Here is a 15844-nt window from a genome sequence, read left to right as displayed (position 1 = left end):
CTTGGGCAGTATGGCCATTTTCACGATATTGATTCTTCCAACCCATGAGCATGGAATGTTCTTCCATTTGTTTGTATCCTCTTTTATTTCATTGAGCAGTGGTTTGTAGTTCTCCTTGAAGAGGTCCTTCACATCCCTTGTAAGTTGGATTCCTAGGTATTTTATTCTCTTTGAAGCAATTGTGAATGGGAGTTCACTCATGATTTGGCTCTCTGTTTGTCTGTTATTGGTGTACAAGAATGCTTGTGATTTTTACACCTGACTAATTTTTGTATTTTTTGTAGAGACAGGGTTTTTCCATATCGCCCAGGCTGATCTCGAACCTTCCAAAGTGCTGGGATGTCAAGCGTGAGCCACCGCGCCCAGCCTCGCCACTTGGGTTTTTGGTGTCCCACGGTCAGGTGCTCCATTTTTAGCAGGATCTACTAGCATGGCAGAAGCTGGTTGTCAAATGTTATGTCATTCTCAGCTGTAGACAGCATGGTCTTGCTCCAGATTCTCAGAGGGTCTGTTACGATTCTTGTGGTGCTTGCCGTAAACTCCACGTGGTACCTTGTGCCGCCACAGACACCATAGGATCCGCCAAATCATATGTCCCAAGCAGCAGAGCATCCTTTCAACTCTGGGCCACACCGAAAGCTCGCCTTCCGTGTCAGTTGATACATAGGTCAGAGCAGTATTCCAAAATGCGGAATATGTTGTCTCCAGAACCTGAAGACTCCTTTCAGGCATTATGCTTCCTTCTTGGTGGTAGCATGTACCAGGTGAAATAATTCGATCTTCACATCGGAGGGGATATCCTGGGATACCTGGATCACAGCCTTAAAAACTTCCTGATGTGCTTTGTAAGGTTCATCTCCAACCCTCCCGAGCACACGTATCTTACCAAGTGCACTTGCTGTTTCTCGTTCATGCCATCTGATTTAATGCGATACCATCAGTAGTGAGCTACTGGCGATCTGTGGAGTAGCCAGATACAGATTCTTTTTGTTTTTGTTTTTGTTTGTTTGTTTTTGAGATGGAGTCTCAGTCTGTCACCCAGGCTGGAGTGCAGTGGCGCAATCTCGGCTCACTGCAACCTCCGCCTCCCAGATTCAAGCGATTCTCCTGCCTCAGCCTCCCGAGTAGCTGGGACTACAGGCGCACGCTACCACGCCCAGCTAATTTTTGTACTTTTTAGTAGAGATGGGGTTTCACCATTTTGGACAGGCTGGTCTCGAACTCCCGACCTCGTGGTCCACCCACCTCGGCCTCCCAAAGTGCTGGGATTACAGGTGTGAGCCACTGCGCCCAGCCCAGATTCTTTTATACTGTATTGACAGAAAGTAAAAGCATTAACATGGCCCTGGGAAAGACTATAAAAGTACACTGTTGTCCATGTCACATGATGTGAACTGCCTCTGGTCTTTTGAGGGGGAGGAAAGAATGCATTTGCCTAATCAGTGGCCACTTACCATGTGTCTGAGACTAAGTAATTCTGTTCTAGCAAAGGTACTACATCTGGCACAGTGACTCTTATCCTCCAGAATCCATCTGGTTTTGTATAGGTCATACTGAGGAATGAAATGAGGCTTTGATAAGGACCGCCACCTCTGCATTCTTTAGGTCTTTATTGATCGTCTTGACTGGGTAGGGAGGGGCAGTTTCCGAGGCTTTCGCTTAGCTTGCCTCAGAAGCCAAGAAGCTAATTTGGAGATACTGTCCATTACCTAGTATGTCCATTTTAAGCCTTTGGGAACTGAAGAAACGACCATTGGTTCGGTGGATCCAGTAGACCTGCTGTGAGTTGGATGTGGGCCACAATTCCATTTATTCCATGGTCCCCACATGCCCCAGTGCCATGATGATGCTTCAGGTTATCTGGTGTCAGTGTCAGCTTAGACCCTGTATCCAGCAATCCTTAAAATGCCCAGATCTTTCCTCTTCCCCAGTGTATAGTTACTTGAATAAATGGCTATAGACTCTTTGGAGGATGTGGGGAATCATTACCATGAATATCTACTCTGTGGTGTCGCAGGGTGTTACCTTCTAGGAGTTCCAGCCTCTTCTTTAGGTAATTGTCTCTAGGACTTAAAACAGACTTGGGGCTGGGCGCAGTGGTTCACACCTGTAATCCCAGCACTTTGGGTGGCTGAGGCGGGCAGATCACAAGGTGAGGAGTTCAAGACCAGCCTGGCCAACATGGTGAAACCCTGTCTCTACTAAAAATACAAAAATTAGCTGGGCATTGTGGCACGCGCCTGTAGTCCCAGCTAGTCGGGAGGCTGACGCAGGAGAATTGCTTGAACCCAGGAGGCGGAGGTTGCGGTGAGCTGATATCATGCCATTGCACTCCAGCCTGGGTGACAAAGAGAGACTCTGTCTCAAAAAGAAAAAAAAAAACGGACTTGGGCCTGAAAAATGAGTCAGAGATTGTGATTTTGTTTGGGGTGCAGCCCTCAGCCTCTTTTCCATCTTTGACTTATCTTTTCTTGTTCAAGCTATACTCTGTTGACTACCCATCTACCTTGCTGGGAGAAACACCATGTTCTGTAAACCATCTCCGTATCAGTCGCTCTGAAATCCCTTTTTATGTTGTTTTTTTTTAATTCATTTTTTTTTTTTTTTTTTTTTTTTTTTTTTGAGACGGAGCCTTGCTCTGTCACCCAGGTCAGAGTGCAGTGGCGCAATCTTGGCTCACTGCAAACTCCACCTCCCGGGTTCAAGTGATTCTTGTGCCTCAGCCTCCTGAGTAGCTGGAATTACAGGTGCACGCCGCCATGCCCAGCTAATTTTTGCATTTTTAGTAGAGACTGGGGTTTCACCATGTTGGCCAGGCTGGTCTCGAACTCCTGACCTCAGGTGATCTGCCTGCCTCATCCTCCCAAAGTGCTGAGATTACAGGCATGAGCCACCACACCCGGCCCGAAATCCCTTTTTAGCGTTTGCTTCCTTGGTCCAGTCCAGACCTAAGCTATCTTAGGTTGAGTTCTCTGGGAAACAGACTGTTCAGTGGCGATTTGCTTGCAGGAATTTTATTGGGAAGTGAGGGAACTGAAACTGGGATTCAGTTGCAGCAGGCCTCGTCCAACACGACAGGGGTCTCTGAAGCTGGGATGGCTCTCAGAGACATCCTGAACTGAGGCAAGGGAATTGGATTTTTGTGTTCCCTCATTGACCAGGCACTGGATATCTTGTCGTAGCACCATGACAAGAATCGTAACAGACCCTCTGAGAATCTGGAGCAAAACTATGCTGTCTACAGCTGAGAATGACATAACATTTGACAACCAGCTTCTGCCATGCTAGTAGATCCTGCTAAAAATGGAGCACCTGACCGTGGGACACCAAAAACCCAAGTGGCGAGGCTGGGCGCGGTGGCTCACGCAGTTCCCTTGGCTGGGGATTCAACTACAAGCTATCAGCAGGCAGCATTCCTGGCAGTTGGCAGAATGAGCCCATCAGCTCTGAAGAGCAAGATCTGAGCAGTGACCCTCAGCAGCCACTACTGTTCCCTTTTAGAATTAGCTAAAAAGTGGCCAGGCGCGGCGGCTCATGCCTGTAATCCCAGCACTTTGGGAGGCCGAGGCAGGTGGATCACAAGCTCAGGAGATCAAGACCTTCCTGGCTAACACAGTGAAACTGCGTCTCTACTAAAAATACAAAAATTAGCCGGGCGTCGTGGCGGGTGCCTGTAGTCCCAGGTACTCAGGAGGCTGAGGCAGGAGAATGGCGTGAACCTGGGAGGCGGAGCTTGCAGTGAGCCGAGATCGCGCCATTGCACTCCAGCCTGGGCAACAGAACGAGACTCTGTCTCAAAAAAAAAAAAAAAGAATTAGCTAAGAAGTGCCCTGGCCCCTTTTCTCTGAATGGAAATACCTGATGTTTTACGAAGTAGAGCTGAAGTCTAGATACAAACTATTCAATTTTAATTTGAGGTTACTGTTTTAATTTGGGGTTACTATTGTTTTAAAAAAAAATAGAAGGGAGATCCTTTAAACAGAAAAAGGTTACTTACTTGGGACATTTAATAATATGTGCTTGCTTTCCATGAGAATTGCAGGGAGCTAGAAGACAAGAAAAAGATTCAGAATCTCTTGGCTCTTGTGGGAACAGATGCTGGAGAAGTGACCTATTTTTGTAAGGAGCCTCCTCACAAGGTAAGTAATCTTTGGTGTGGCATGGGGAGTGTGGCTTCACAAATCACAGGCTAAGACCCATCATCAGAAGAACTTTAGTATTCGCTAGAGAAGGCAGATGGAGAATTAGCCATCACAGTGCCTTGTTTGCCTGAGCTTTTAAAGCATTTTTCTTCAAAAGCCTTGGGAAGTAGCATTGTTTACCCTGTTTCACTGTTTAGAAACCGGAAGCACAGAGGGTGGCTGTTTTAGCTGAGACAGAGACGAAAGCAGGAGCAGACTGTGTGTGGGAGAAAGTTTTGATGCTGAAGTTTCTTTTTAAATTTTTGTTTATACTGATTACAAATGTAATCCATGGTCTTTATTAAAAACAAACACAAAGTATAGTAATCTATCACATAAAAGTGGCAGGTTCTCATAATCCTATACCCCAGAGATAATCCGTTATTAATAGTTTGGTATATATACTTCCATCTCTTTTTTTTCATTCCTATAGAAATAGTTATGTGTCTGTGTATACTATTTCTATTTTTTCACTTCTATAAACAGTTCCTGAGCATTTTTATACATATCTGTATATGTATACTTCTGTTTTCTAAAGGTCCTTGGCCAAGAGCTACTTTTTTTTTTTTTTTTTTTGAGACAAAGTCTCATTCTGTTACATAGGTTGGAGTGCAATGTGCAATCTCAGCTCACTGCAACCTCTGCTCCCAGGCTCAAGCACTCCTCCCACCTCAGCCTCCCAAGCAGCTGGGACTACAGGTGTACACCACCACGCCCAGCTAATTTTTGTATTTTTTGTAGAGATGGGGTTTCACCATGTTGCCCAGGCTGGTCTCGAACTCCTGAGCTCAAGCAGTCTGCCCGCCTTGGCCTGTCAAAGTGCTGGGATTACAGACATGAGCCACCACACCCACCAAAGAGCTGCTTTTAAAAAAATAATAAAAATTAAAAAAAAAATTTTAGAGCTGAGGTCTTGGTATGTTGCCCAGGCTGGACTCACACTTCTGGGCTTAAACACACTCCAGCCAGCCTTCCAAGTAGCTGGAACTACAGGGGTGTACCACTGTGCCCCAAGCTGTTTTTGGTTTTGTTTTTAATCATACATGACTAAATAGCCCTGCAATTTTATTTATTTATTTATATTTATTTATTTATTTTTCAAGACGGAGTTTCACTTTTGTCCCCCAGGCTGGAGTGCAGTGGTGCAATCTCAGCTCACCACAACCTCTGCCTCCCGGGTTCAAGTGATTCTCCTGCCTCAGCCTCCTGAGTAGCTGGGATTACAGGCATGTGCCACCACGCCTGGCTAATTTTGTATTTTTAATAGAGATGGGGTTTCTCCATGTTGGTCAGGCTGGTCTTGAACTCCCGACCTCAGGTGATCCGCCCACCTTGGCCTCCCAAAGTGCTGAGATTACTGGCATGAGCCACTGCGCCTGGCCTTATTTTTATTTTTTTTAGAAACAAAGTCTCATTCTGTTGCCTAGGTTGGAGTGTAGTGGAGTGATCATAGCTCACTGCAGCCTTAAGCTCCTAAGCTCTAGCGATCCTCCCACCTTAGCCTCCTGAGTAGCGGGGACCACAGACACATGCCACCACACCCGGCTAGCTTTTTTAAGTTTATGTTGTCAACACAGGGTTTTGTCCAGTTTGCTACTTTGCCTGTGTGGTCTCTCGTGCATGACATCCTCATATCATCGTATCGGTTTTGACTAATTTAACTTATAGTGTTCGATCTGCAGAACTAAGGCTGAAAAGTAAAATATTACGTTTATAGGAAGGCTACTTCAATACCAGTTTTTGCTTCTTCAGGTCACCATTCTCCAAAAGACTATCCAGGCTGTAGGTGAATGTGAGCAGAATGAATCTTCAGCTTTCAAAGCAGGTAACAACCATATAACCTATTAGAAATTCTCATCAATGCAGAATTGAAAATCACAGTGCAGGCTGGGCACGGTGGCTCATGCCTGTAATCCCAGCACTTTGGGAGGCTGAGGTGGGTGGATCACCTGAGGTCAGGAGTTCGAGACCAGCCTGGCCAACATGGTGAAACCCCGTCTCTACATAAAATACAAAAAATTAGCCAGGCGTGGTGGCAGGCACCTGTAATCCTAGCTATTTGGGAGGCTGAGGCAGGAGAATTGCTTGAACCCGGGAGGTGGAGGTTGCAGTGAACTGAGATTGCGCCATTGCACAACAGAGCAAGACTCTGTCTCCAAAAACAAAAAAACAGCGCACACAATTGGAAATGTTTTCCTACTGTACAGTGATAATTGATGTTCATAATGATGCCTTTGGTGGTCTAATGTCTTAATGAGCTTCTTGAATCATCCAAGGAATTAAGTTTTGCTCAGTTCTTTTTTTTTTTTTTTTGAGATGGAGTTTTGCTCTTGTTGCCCAGGCTGGAGTGCAATGGCGTGATCTTGGCTCATTGCAGCCTCTGCCTCCCAAGTTCAAGCAATTCTCCTACCTCAGCCTCCCGAGTAACTGGGATTACAGGTATGCACCACCACGCCCCATTAATTTTGTATTTTTAGTAGAGAGGGGCTTTCTCCATGTTAGGCTGGTCTCGAACTCCCGACCTCAGGTGATCCGCCTGCCTCGGCCTCCCGAAGTGCTGGGATTACAGGCGTGAGCCCCTGCGCCCGGCCTGCTCAGTTCAATTTTTAGCGTTCCCTATTTTTAGAATAACCTTGTCTTTTAAAAATTGTGTGATATGTCATAACCAAAATGTTTAAGTTTTGTTTTTCTTATTCCTTATTCTGTTTGTTGATTGATTGATTGATTGGTTGATTGAGACAGACAGGCTCTGTCACCTAGGCTGGAGTACAGTGGTGTGATCATGGTTTACTGTAACCTTGAACTCCTGGACTCAAGTGACCCTCCCACCTCAACCTTCTGAGTAGCTGGGACGACAGGCATATGCCACCACACCTGGCTAATTTATTGTATTTTATTTTATTTTGTGTAGGGAGGAGTTCTCACTATGTCACTCAGGCTGGTTTTGAACTCCTGGCTTCAAGTGATTGTCCCGCTTTGGCCTCCCAAAGCACTGGGATTACAGGCATGAGCCGCAACACCTGGCCTTCTGATCGAATAGGATTTACTAAGAAAATAGACACAACTATTTTAGTGGTTGATTCTAAGGAAAATTTAGTGGTTGATTCTGCCAGAAGATGAATATGATTATTTAGGTGACATCCTGCAGAGTTCCCTTATAGAGATTCCTATTTGAAAAGTTAAGCACTGTAATTACGACGTTTCCCTTTTTCTTCCGAACCCCTTCATTACCCTTACAGGTAAATGAATCTGAACTCCTCTGCATGGGAAATGCTGCTATTTCAATAGCACACAGAAAAGCTGGGTAAAATCTTCTTGATGGATTTTGTTTTCTATTTTAGATCCTAAAATAAGCAAAAGAAGACCATCAAGAGAGAGAAAAGAAGGTTCTGAGCATTACCAAAGAGACATACAGACACTCATCCTACAGGTAAAGAATGTATTTTGGCAGACCAAGATGGCTTTTATCCACAAGTTTAGCTTTATATAACATACCCTCAGTATCATGTGATAAATATCTCCTTGCACACAGGTTACATCTAAGCATCATGTGGTTAAGAAAATTGGGATTGTTCCTAATTTCTAAGAGCTTTTATTTTAAAACCGTCCTTTTCTGTTTGAACATTCTAAAAGTGCTACTCTAAACCTTCAATTCAATATACTAAGCCCCATCCACCAAAACCATTACAAAGTAAGAATTCACTGGCCTAGGGATATGCAGGGATTGCAGAGGGAAGCTTGTCTATGCTGATAGATCAACATTTGATGGTATATTCATTTATTTAGTGCTTAGGTTCCAAAGTCTAGGAAAGTAATGAACTGTTCTCTTACCTCCTGGCTATGTGTCATTTGAAACCATGATTTTTCATCTAGTTGCACTATAGTTTCTGTCCTTACTGGGTTATATCTCTGTTGATTTAAATGACAGTTTCTACCTTTGGCCAGTATCTCCATGTGGAGTCATGACAGCCAGACACAGAGAAGGAAAGTACATTATAGTCATTTTGCTCTACTTTTTGAAACCAAAAACTAAGAAAAGAGTCATTTTGCTTCTGTGCAGGAAGGGTGTCTTAAAGGGAGACAGTCAAGGGAGAGAGTGAAAAGGCAGAAATCACAGGGTAGGGAAACTGGATTTTGTAGCTTTGTTTGTGTGATGTGGATGCTGGCTGTCGCTTGGACGAAGAATCTACTCTTCTATAGCCTAACCACATTTATAAGACATGAAGAGGAACTGGGCCGGGCATGGTAATGCCTGTAATCCCAGCACTTCGGGAGGCCAAGGCGAGTTGATTGCTGGAGCCCAAAACTTTGAGACCAGCCTGGACAACATAGTGAGACCCCATCTCTACAAAAAATAAAAATAAAATTAGCTGGGTGTGGTGGTACACACCTGTAGTCCTGGAGGCTGAGGCAGGGAGGACTGCTTGAGCCCTGGGGGTTGAGGCCGCAGTGAGCTATGATCACGCCCACTGCACTCCAGCCTGGGGGACAGAGCAAGACCTTGTCTTGAAACAAACAAGAGGATTAGGATTGAGATTTTTTTGTTTGTGTTTGTTTTTTAATTTTTCTGGAGAAAGGCACTTTTCCTAGAGGTATGAAGTAAGTGGAAGCAGGGCTGGATTCCTCACGCCTTTTTGGCCTGTCTAGGTGGAAGCACTGCAGGCTCAGCTGGGAGAGCAGACCAAACTTTCTCGAGAACAAATTGAAGGGCTCATGGAGGACAGACGGATTCACCTTGAGGAAATGCAAGTTCAGCACCAGAGAAATCAGAACAAAATCAAAGAGCTGACCAAAAAGTGAGTGTCTAAGAAAGCTGTGCCTAACGGGTATTTTATTTTTCTGAGTGACTTAAAAGTTAACATTTCGTACTTGAACAACAGCGGGTCATAGAACTAAAGGGAGCCTTGAAAAAACTGTCTTCCTCAGAAACTCCTGCCTCTTTGTAGGTGAGTATCTCGCTTTTCCAGGCGTGCTGTTGAAGAGCTGGGTGTTTCACGTGCTCCTTTTAATCCGCTGTGGTGTTTGAGCTTGCTTCTGGCGGCTAAGAAGTGTTCTTGGGCTGGGTGCAGTGGCTCACGCCTGTGATCGCTCATGCCTGGGCGACAGAGTGAGACCCTGTCTCAAAAAAAAAAAAAAAAGTGTTCTTTTCTCCACGGATGTACTGTCTGACTCGGTGTAGTAGGCTCTTTTCTTTTGTTTGCCCCTTCGTGAATCTGGAAAACATGAGTTTACATATCTGTACCAAGAAAACCGCACACTCAGTATTTTAATCGGAACTCTGCCGGTGCTTTTATCTAGAGACGCGTTTCATTTTTGGCTTCTATGAAATTTTTGTCCCAAGAAAGGCAGGATTATATTTTTTTCTAACAGATTGAGTTGGTGTAGCGTATTCTTGGTTATCAGAATACTCATATAGCTTTGGGATTTTGAATTGGTAAATATCTATGATGTGTGAAACAGCATGATACATACTGTACGATCTCAAGCCCATAAAATTGGATGTTGTGTCTACACATACGCAGGACCTAGAACGTCCTGTAAACTTTACAGTTTACAAACCGTAAAGTGCTTCTGATTGTGGATGACTTTGTTCTTTGCTTCTTGTGTGTTTTAGTTTCCTATAATGCACATACTTTTAAAAAATAAAGGTTATTTTTTAAATCTGAAAAAATGAAAACAAAAAATGGCAAACTCCGTCCTCATTGTTTTTGTTCCTAACCTGCTCACCTTTGTTTACCTCTGCAGTCTGCCTGTATCCCCACCATTTCACTAAACATGCCCTTTCTGGGGTTCTGGGGTCACCATTGACCTCTTAACTTTTTTTTTTTTTTTTGAGACTAAGTCTCACTCTGTCACCCAGGCTGGGGTGCAGTGGCGTGATCCCGGCTCCCTGCAACCGCTGCCTCCCAGGTTCAAGCGATTCTCCTGCCTCAGCCTTCCAAGTAGCTGTGATTACAGGCGTGTGCCACCACGCCCAGCTAATTTTGTATATTTAGTAGAGACGGGGTTTCACCGTGTTAGCCAGGTTGATCTTGAACTCCCAGTCTCTGGTGGTCCACCCGCCTCAGCCTCCCAAAGTGCTGGGATTACAGGCATGAGCCACCGCGGCTGGCCTACTTCTTAACTTCTGAGATCAGTTATATCTCTGTTCAGTCCTTATTATACTTAGTATCTTCCTGCATGTTTGGCATCACTGATCAGCCCTCCTTGTAATTCATTTCCCTTGATTTCTGCAGCACCTGTCTTTCTTGGTTCTTCTACCTGTCTAACCCTTTCACCCTTTTGTCTGGTTCCAGTGGCCAGACCTATGCCGTAAGGACACCCTCAGTTGAAAGTGTTCGAGCATGTCAAATTTACCATTACTGAGACCGTGCTGTTGTTTCTCCCAACAAATGCTCCCATCCCCATCTCAAACCTACTTCTTTCTTTTTTTCATTTAGCTTCATGGTATCCCAAGCTTGAAACCACAGGATCATCTTCAACTCTTAACTTTCTTGTTCCTTAATTGCAAACCCTATGGGTTGTAAGCCTAAAAGCCCCCTCAAGTCCATTCTCTGCTCTCTGCTACAGGCAGTTCTACACGGAGCACAACATACACAAAAGCAAAGCTGTTTTTGATACTACAGAACTTGTGTTAACTCGTCAGAACTCCACGATTTAGTATTTCCTTGTCTTATTCCTAGGAATGGTCCATACTTATGCAGGCTATGTGTAAATATCCCCGTAGTCCTTCTAATCATATAACCTGAAATTAGCACTCAGGAAAATATCTCCTCTCTGATTGTTTTGTTTTGTTTTGTTTTCCAGTAAAGACAGGGTCTTACCCTGTTGCCCAGGAGTGCAGTGGTGTGATCATAGCTCATTGCAGCCTTGAACTCCTGGGCTCAAGCAATCCTCCTGCCTCAGCCTTCCAAGTTGCTAGGATTACAGGTGCATACCACCAAACCTGGTTTATTTTTATTATTTTTTGTAGAGATGGGGTCTCGCTATGTTGCCCAGGCTAGTCTCAAACTCCTGGTTTCAAGCAATCCTCTCACCTCAGCCTCCTGAAGCACTGAGATTACAGACATGAGCCACTGTGCCCAGCCTTGCACTCTCATTCTTAGTACGTTAATTCAAACTCTATTCCTTTGTTTACATTGTTCCTATTGCTGATCCTTTGTCTTCTTTTTTTTTTCTGGAGACAGAGTCTCGCTCTGTCGCCCAGGCTGGAGTGCAGTGGCACAATCTCGGCTCACTGCAAGCTCCGCCTCCCGGGTTCACGCCATTCTCCTGCCTCAGCCTCCTGAGTAGCTGGGACTACAGGCGCCTGCCACCACGCCCGGCTAATTTTTTTTTTTTTTTTTTTTTTTTTTTCTTTTTGTATTTTTAGTAGAGACGAGGTTTCACCATGTTAGCCAGGATGGTCTCGATCTCCTGACCTCGTGATCTGCCCGCCTCGGCCTCCCAAAGTGCTGGGATTACAGGCGTGAGCCACTGTGCCTGGCGCTTTGTGTTCTTATAGTCTTCCTCACTACTATGAATTAGTTCCTCTATTAGGAATTATCAACTGCTTAAAAACATTGATAGTCTCCATTTACCTTACGATAAAGTCCTGATATCTTAGCGTGAATTTTTAGGAACGTCATCATCTGACACCAGATAAACCTTCAGCCTCAGCTCCTCCCCTGTTGCTGTAGTTCACCTCATGCATCAGCCAGACTGATTATAACAGCTCTTGTTTATGGGACATTTGTTATGTGGCAGCACCTTCTGACACTTCCTTCTTAGTAGAGACAGGGTTTCACCATGTTGGCCAGGCTGGTCTCGATCTCCCGACCTCAGGTAATCCGCCCACCTCAGCCTCCCAAAGTGCTGGGATTACAGGCGTGAGCCACCGTGCCCGGTCTGCTGTGTTTCTTATAACGTAGTATAATGTGTTTGCATTTGGCCAGTATTTCTCCACCTTCATTTTTATTTTTAGTATTTTTGCACTTAAGTGTAGCATCTTGGCTTTTCATTGGGTTTTGTTTTTAAGGGACAGATATTTTAAAATTGTCACAGTAATTTGTAATTTTACATCTGTTTTCCAGAATGTCAGTAACCTTCCTTGTTTAGCATTATCTTCATATCTGAGCACAGGATCAGTCCCTCCCATTAGATAGATCTTCCTAAGAAGGGCACGAAATCCAGGGCCATTAATGACTGCCCTTTGGGTATCACTTTCAGGCTACTTGTATTTTAACAAGCCCAGGCCGGGCGCTGTGGCTCACGTCTGTAATCCCAGCACTTTGGGAGGCCAAGGCGGGCGGATCACAAGGTCAGGAGATCGAGACCATCCTGGCTAACATGGTGAAACCCCATCTCTACTAAAAATACAAAAAATTAGCCAGGCGAGGTGGCGGGCGCCTATAGTCGCAGCTACTTGGGAGGCTGAGGCAGGAGAATGGCGTGAACCCCAGGGGGCGGAGCCTGCAGTGAGCCAAGATCGCGCCACTGCACTCCAGCTTGGGCGACAGCGAGACTCTCTCAAAAAAAAAAAAAAACCCATACTTTCCCAGTTTGAGATTGAGAACATAATGTAAGACAGAATAAAATAACCCATTGAAAGTGAGAGAGATCCTTGTGGTAACTGAATCAATCTCTCTCTCTTTATATACATGCACACATACCTGACTGTATATATTCATCTTGTGACATTTACTGTACTGTGTGCTTGGCACTCTGCTGTCATTTTCCTCTTATCTGTGTACTCTTACTCATGAAAATAAGTGAATCTGACATTATTTGTTCAGTAGAAAAGCATAGTGATTGCTTCATGGTATTTAATACTCTTGCAAGCAGCTAGATCATTCAGTATAGCATTTTTCTAGGTGGTAATGTTAAACTGATGAGTTGCTAACTTCCAGGGATATTGTTTTTTAAAGATAGAGACATTGTCTATTCCTAAATTTCAGGAAATAGTCATCAAGAATCTGTTAACTGCCTGTGTATGTCCAGTAGTTAGTATTATCCTTGACAATCTCATGGCATTGGGGCAAAAATAATAAATAAGGTATATGCTTTCACTCAGGCTGGGAAAAAGTGCATGTTGACAGTTAAAATATGACAGATGAGCAAGTGTTAAATTATAAGACAAGGGGACATTAACACTAGAATGGAATTTCAGAGAATGGAGGAATTAAAATAGGCTAAAGTTGTTGAAAATGACTTCATACAGGAAGCTGAATTTTAAAAAAGTAGGCCAGGTGCAGTGGTTCACACTTGTAATCCCACTATTTTGGGAGGCTGGGACGAGAGGATTGTATGAGCCCAGGAGTTCCAGACCAGACCAGACCAGCCTAGGGAACACAGCAAGACCCCGTCTCCACACACACACAAGTTTTTAATGAGCTGGCAGATGCCCTGGGAGGTGGTCCCAGCTGCTTGGGAGGTTGAGACAGAAGGACTGCTTGAGCCCAGAAGCTCAGGGCTGCTATGAGCTGTGATTGTGCCTCTGCACTCCAACCTAGGTGACAGAGCAAGACCCTGTCTTAAAAAAAAAAAAAAAAAAAGTTCTTTTTAAAATAAAGGGTAAGATTTTGATATAGGCAGTTCTACATGGAGCACAGCATACACAAAAGCAAAGCTGTTTTTGATACTGTAGAATTTGTATTAACTTGTCAGAACACCATGATTTAGTTCTTCCTCGTCTTATTCCTAGGAATGGTCCATACTTATGCAGGCTATGTGTAAATATCCCTGTAGTCCTTCTAATTATACAACCTGAAGTTAGCAATCAGGAAAGTGCCTGTAAAGACCAGTCTATGAACCAGTGAGCATGGGTAGATACATTATACTTTGCTCAGTAAAACATGTAAGATTGCCAGTGATCAGATTTTTAAAACTGCTAATATTTTGCAAAATTTGTATATCACACCATTTTAAAAGAACCACTCTCTTCCATTTTGGAATAATCCCTGCTTTCAGGTGTGCTGTGTGTGCATCCTCATGTCTGCATTTATACTTTCTTTCCTAGTCTTCACCACACCCAAGAACTGCTCTATGAGAGCACCAAAGATTTTCTGCAACTCAGATCTGAAAACCAAAATAAAGAGAAGTCATGGATGCTTGAAAAAGATAATTTGATGTCAAAGATTAAGCAATATAGGGTGCAGTGTAAGAAGAAAGAAGACAAAATTGGAAAAGTGTTGCCCGTTACGCATGAGAGTCATCGTGCTCAAAGTGAATATATTAAGGTAACGTCCTTATGTTTTAAAGAAGTTATTTATTTCTCTGGAAGAGTTGAAGGAATTCCAAAGAACCTACAATTTGTAATGTAAGATCCATTCAATCCAGGAAGCTCTGGTAGCAGCTGCCTCAAGAACTAGGTTTCAAAGAGCAGCTGATCATTATAGTGTTTGGGGATTTAAAATATTAGACTTGCTGATTCATTCATTCATTCATTCAACAAATATTTATTGCACTTCTGGCCGGGCGCGGTGGCTCACACCTGTAGTCCCAGCACTTTGGGAGGCCTAGGTGGGCAAATCACGAGGTCAGGAGTTCAAGACCAGCCTGGCCAACATGGTGAAACCTCATCTCTACTAAAAATACAAAAAAAAAAAAATTAGCTGGGTGAGATGGTGGGTGCCTGTAATCCCAGCTACTTGGGAGGCTGAGGCAGGAGAATTATTTGAACCCAGGAGGCAGAAGTTGCAGTCAGCCGAGACCGTGCCACTGCACTCCAGCCCCGATGACAGTGCGAGACTGTGTCTCAAACAAACAAAAAACCCCCAAAAAACACAAATATTTATTGCACTCCTACTACGGGTTAGGCCCTAGAGTTACAGTAATTAAACAAGGTCTGCCCTCATGGCGTTTACATTTTAATGGGTGAGAAAAAACAGAAACATTAACAAATAACTAAGAAAATTATAGATCAGGCCAGATGCGATGGCTCACACCTGTAATCCCAGCACTTTGGGAGGACAAGGCAGGCGGATCACCTGAGGTCAGGAGTTCGAGACCAGCCTGACCAACATGGTGAAACCCTGTCTCTACTAAAAATAAAAAAATTAGTGGGGCGTGGTGGTCGGCACCTGTAATCCCAGCTTCTCGGGAGGCTGACGCAGGAGAATCACCTGAACCCAGGAGGCGGAAGTTGCAGTGAGCTGAGATCATGCCATTGCACTCCAGCCTGGGCGACAGAGTGGGACTCCATCTCAAAAAAAAAAAAAGACTTTGGGAGGTGGAGGTGGGCGGATCACAAGGTCAGGAGTTCAAGACCAGCCTTGCCAGCACAGTGGAACCCTGTCTCTACTAAAAATATAAAAAAATAGCCAGGCATGGTGGCGGACACCTGTAATCCCAGCTACTTGGGAGGCTGAGGCAGGAGAATTGCTTAAACCTGGGAGGCAGAGGTTGCAGTGAGCCAAGATCACACCACTGCACTCCAGCCCAGTGACAGAGCAAGGACTCCATCTCAGAAAAAAAAAAAAAGAAAATTATAGATTATAAAAATGCAATATTAAGGGAATAAAAGAATTACATGAAGATTATATGTAGTTGCTGGAAGTCTATTGTATGAACAGAAGGAATGCACAGGGACACTCTCTTATATCTAGTGTTTTTGCTGAGACCTGAAAAATGGGACTAAGCCATACAGACCTTGAGGAAGAACATTCCTGGCAGAGGGAAAAGCA

General features: G+C 44.2%; 1 protein-coding gene across 5 annotated transcripts in view; it reads left to right on the top strand.

Annotated features, from left to right (window-relative positions):
- CCDC77 (coiled-coil domain containing 77) overlaps window positions 1-15844 on the top strand; it is a 41837-nt gene that overhangs the window by 22869 nt on the left and 3124 nt on the right. For 3 of the 5 annotated variants that reach the window (XM_063639902.1, XM_063639905.1, XM_063639903.1), the window contains 6 exons: window positions 4043-4139; window positions 5934-6006; window positions 6498-6620; window positions 7523-7611; window positions 8829-8977; window positions 14179-14398. In XM_063639902.1, the coding sequence (XP_063495972.1) occupies window positions 4043-4139; window positions 5934-6006; window positions 6498-6620; window positions 7523-7611; window positions 8829-8977; window positions 14179-14398 (751 nt within the window). The remainder of the gene's footprint in view (window positions 1-4042; window positions 4140-5933; window positions 6007-6497; window positions 6621-7522; window positions 7612-8828; window positions 8978-14178; window positions 14399-15844) is intronic. The other 2 variants (XM_055281198.2, XM_063639906.1) reach the window with 1 other exon arrangement.

This window comes from Symphalangus syndactylus, chromosome 5 (assembly GCF_028878055.3).
Source record: "Symphalangus syndactylus isolate Jambi chromosome 5, NHGRI_mSymSyn1-v2.1_pri, whole genome shotgun sequence".
Classification (NCBI taxonomy): domain Eukaryota; kingdom Metazoa; phylum Chordata; class Mammalia; order Primates; family Hylobatidae; genus Symphalangus; species Symphalangus syndactylus.
This window is presented reverse-complemented; position numbering and strand designations above follow the sequence as displayed.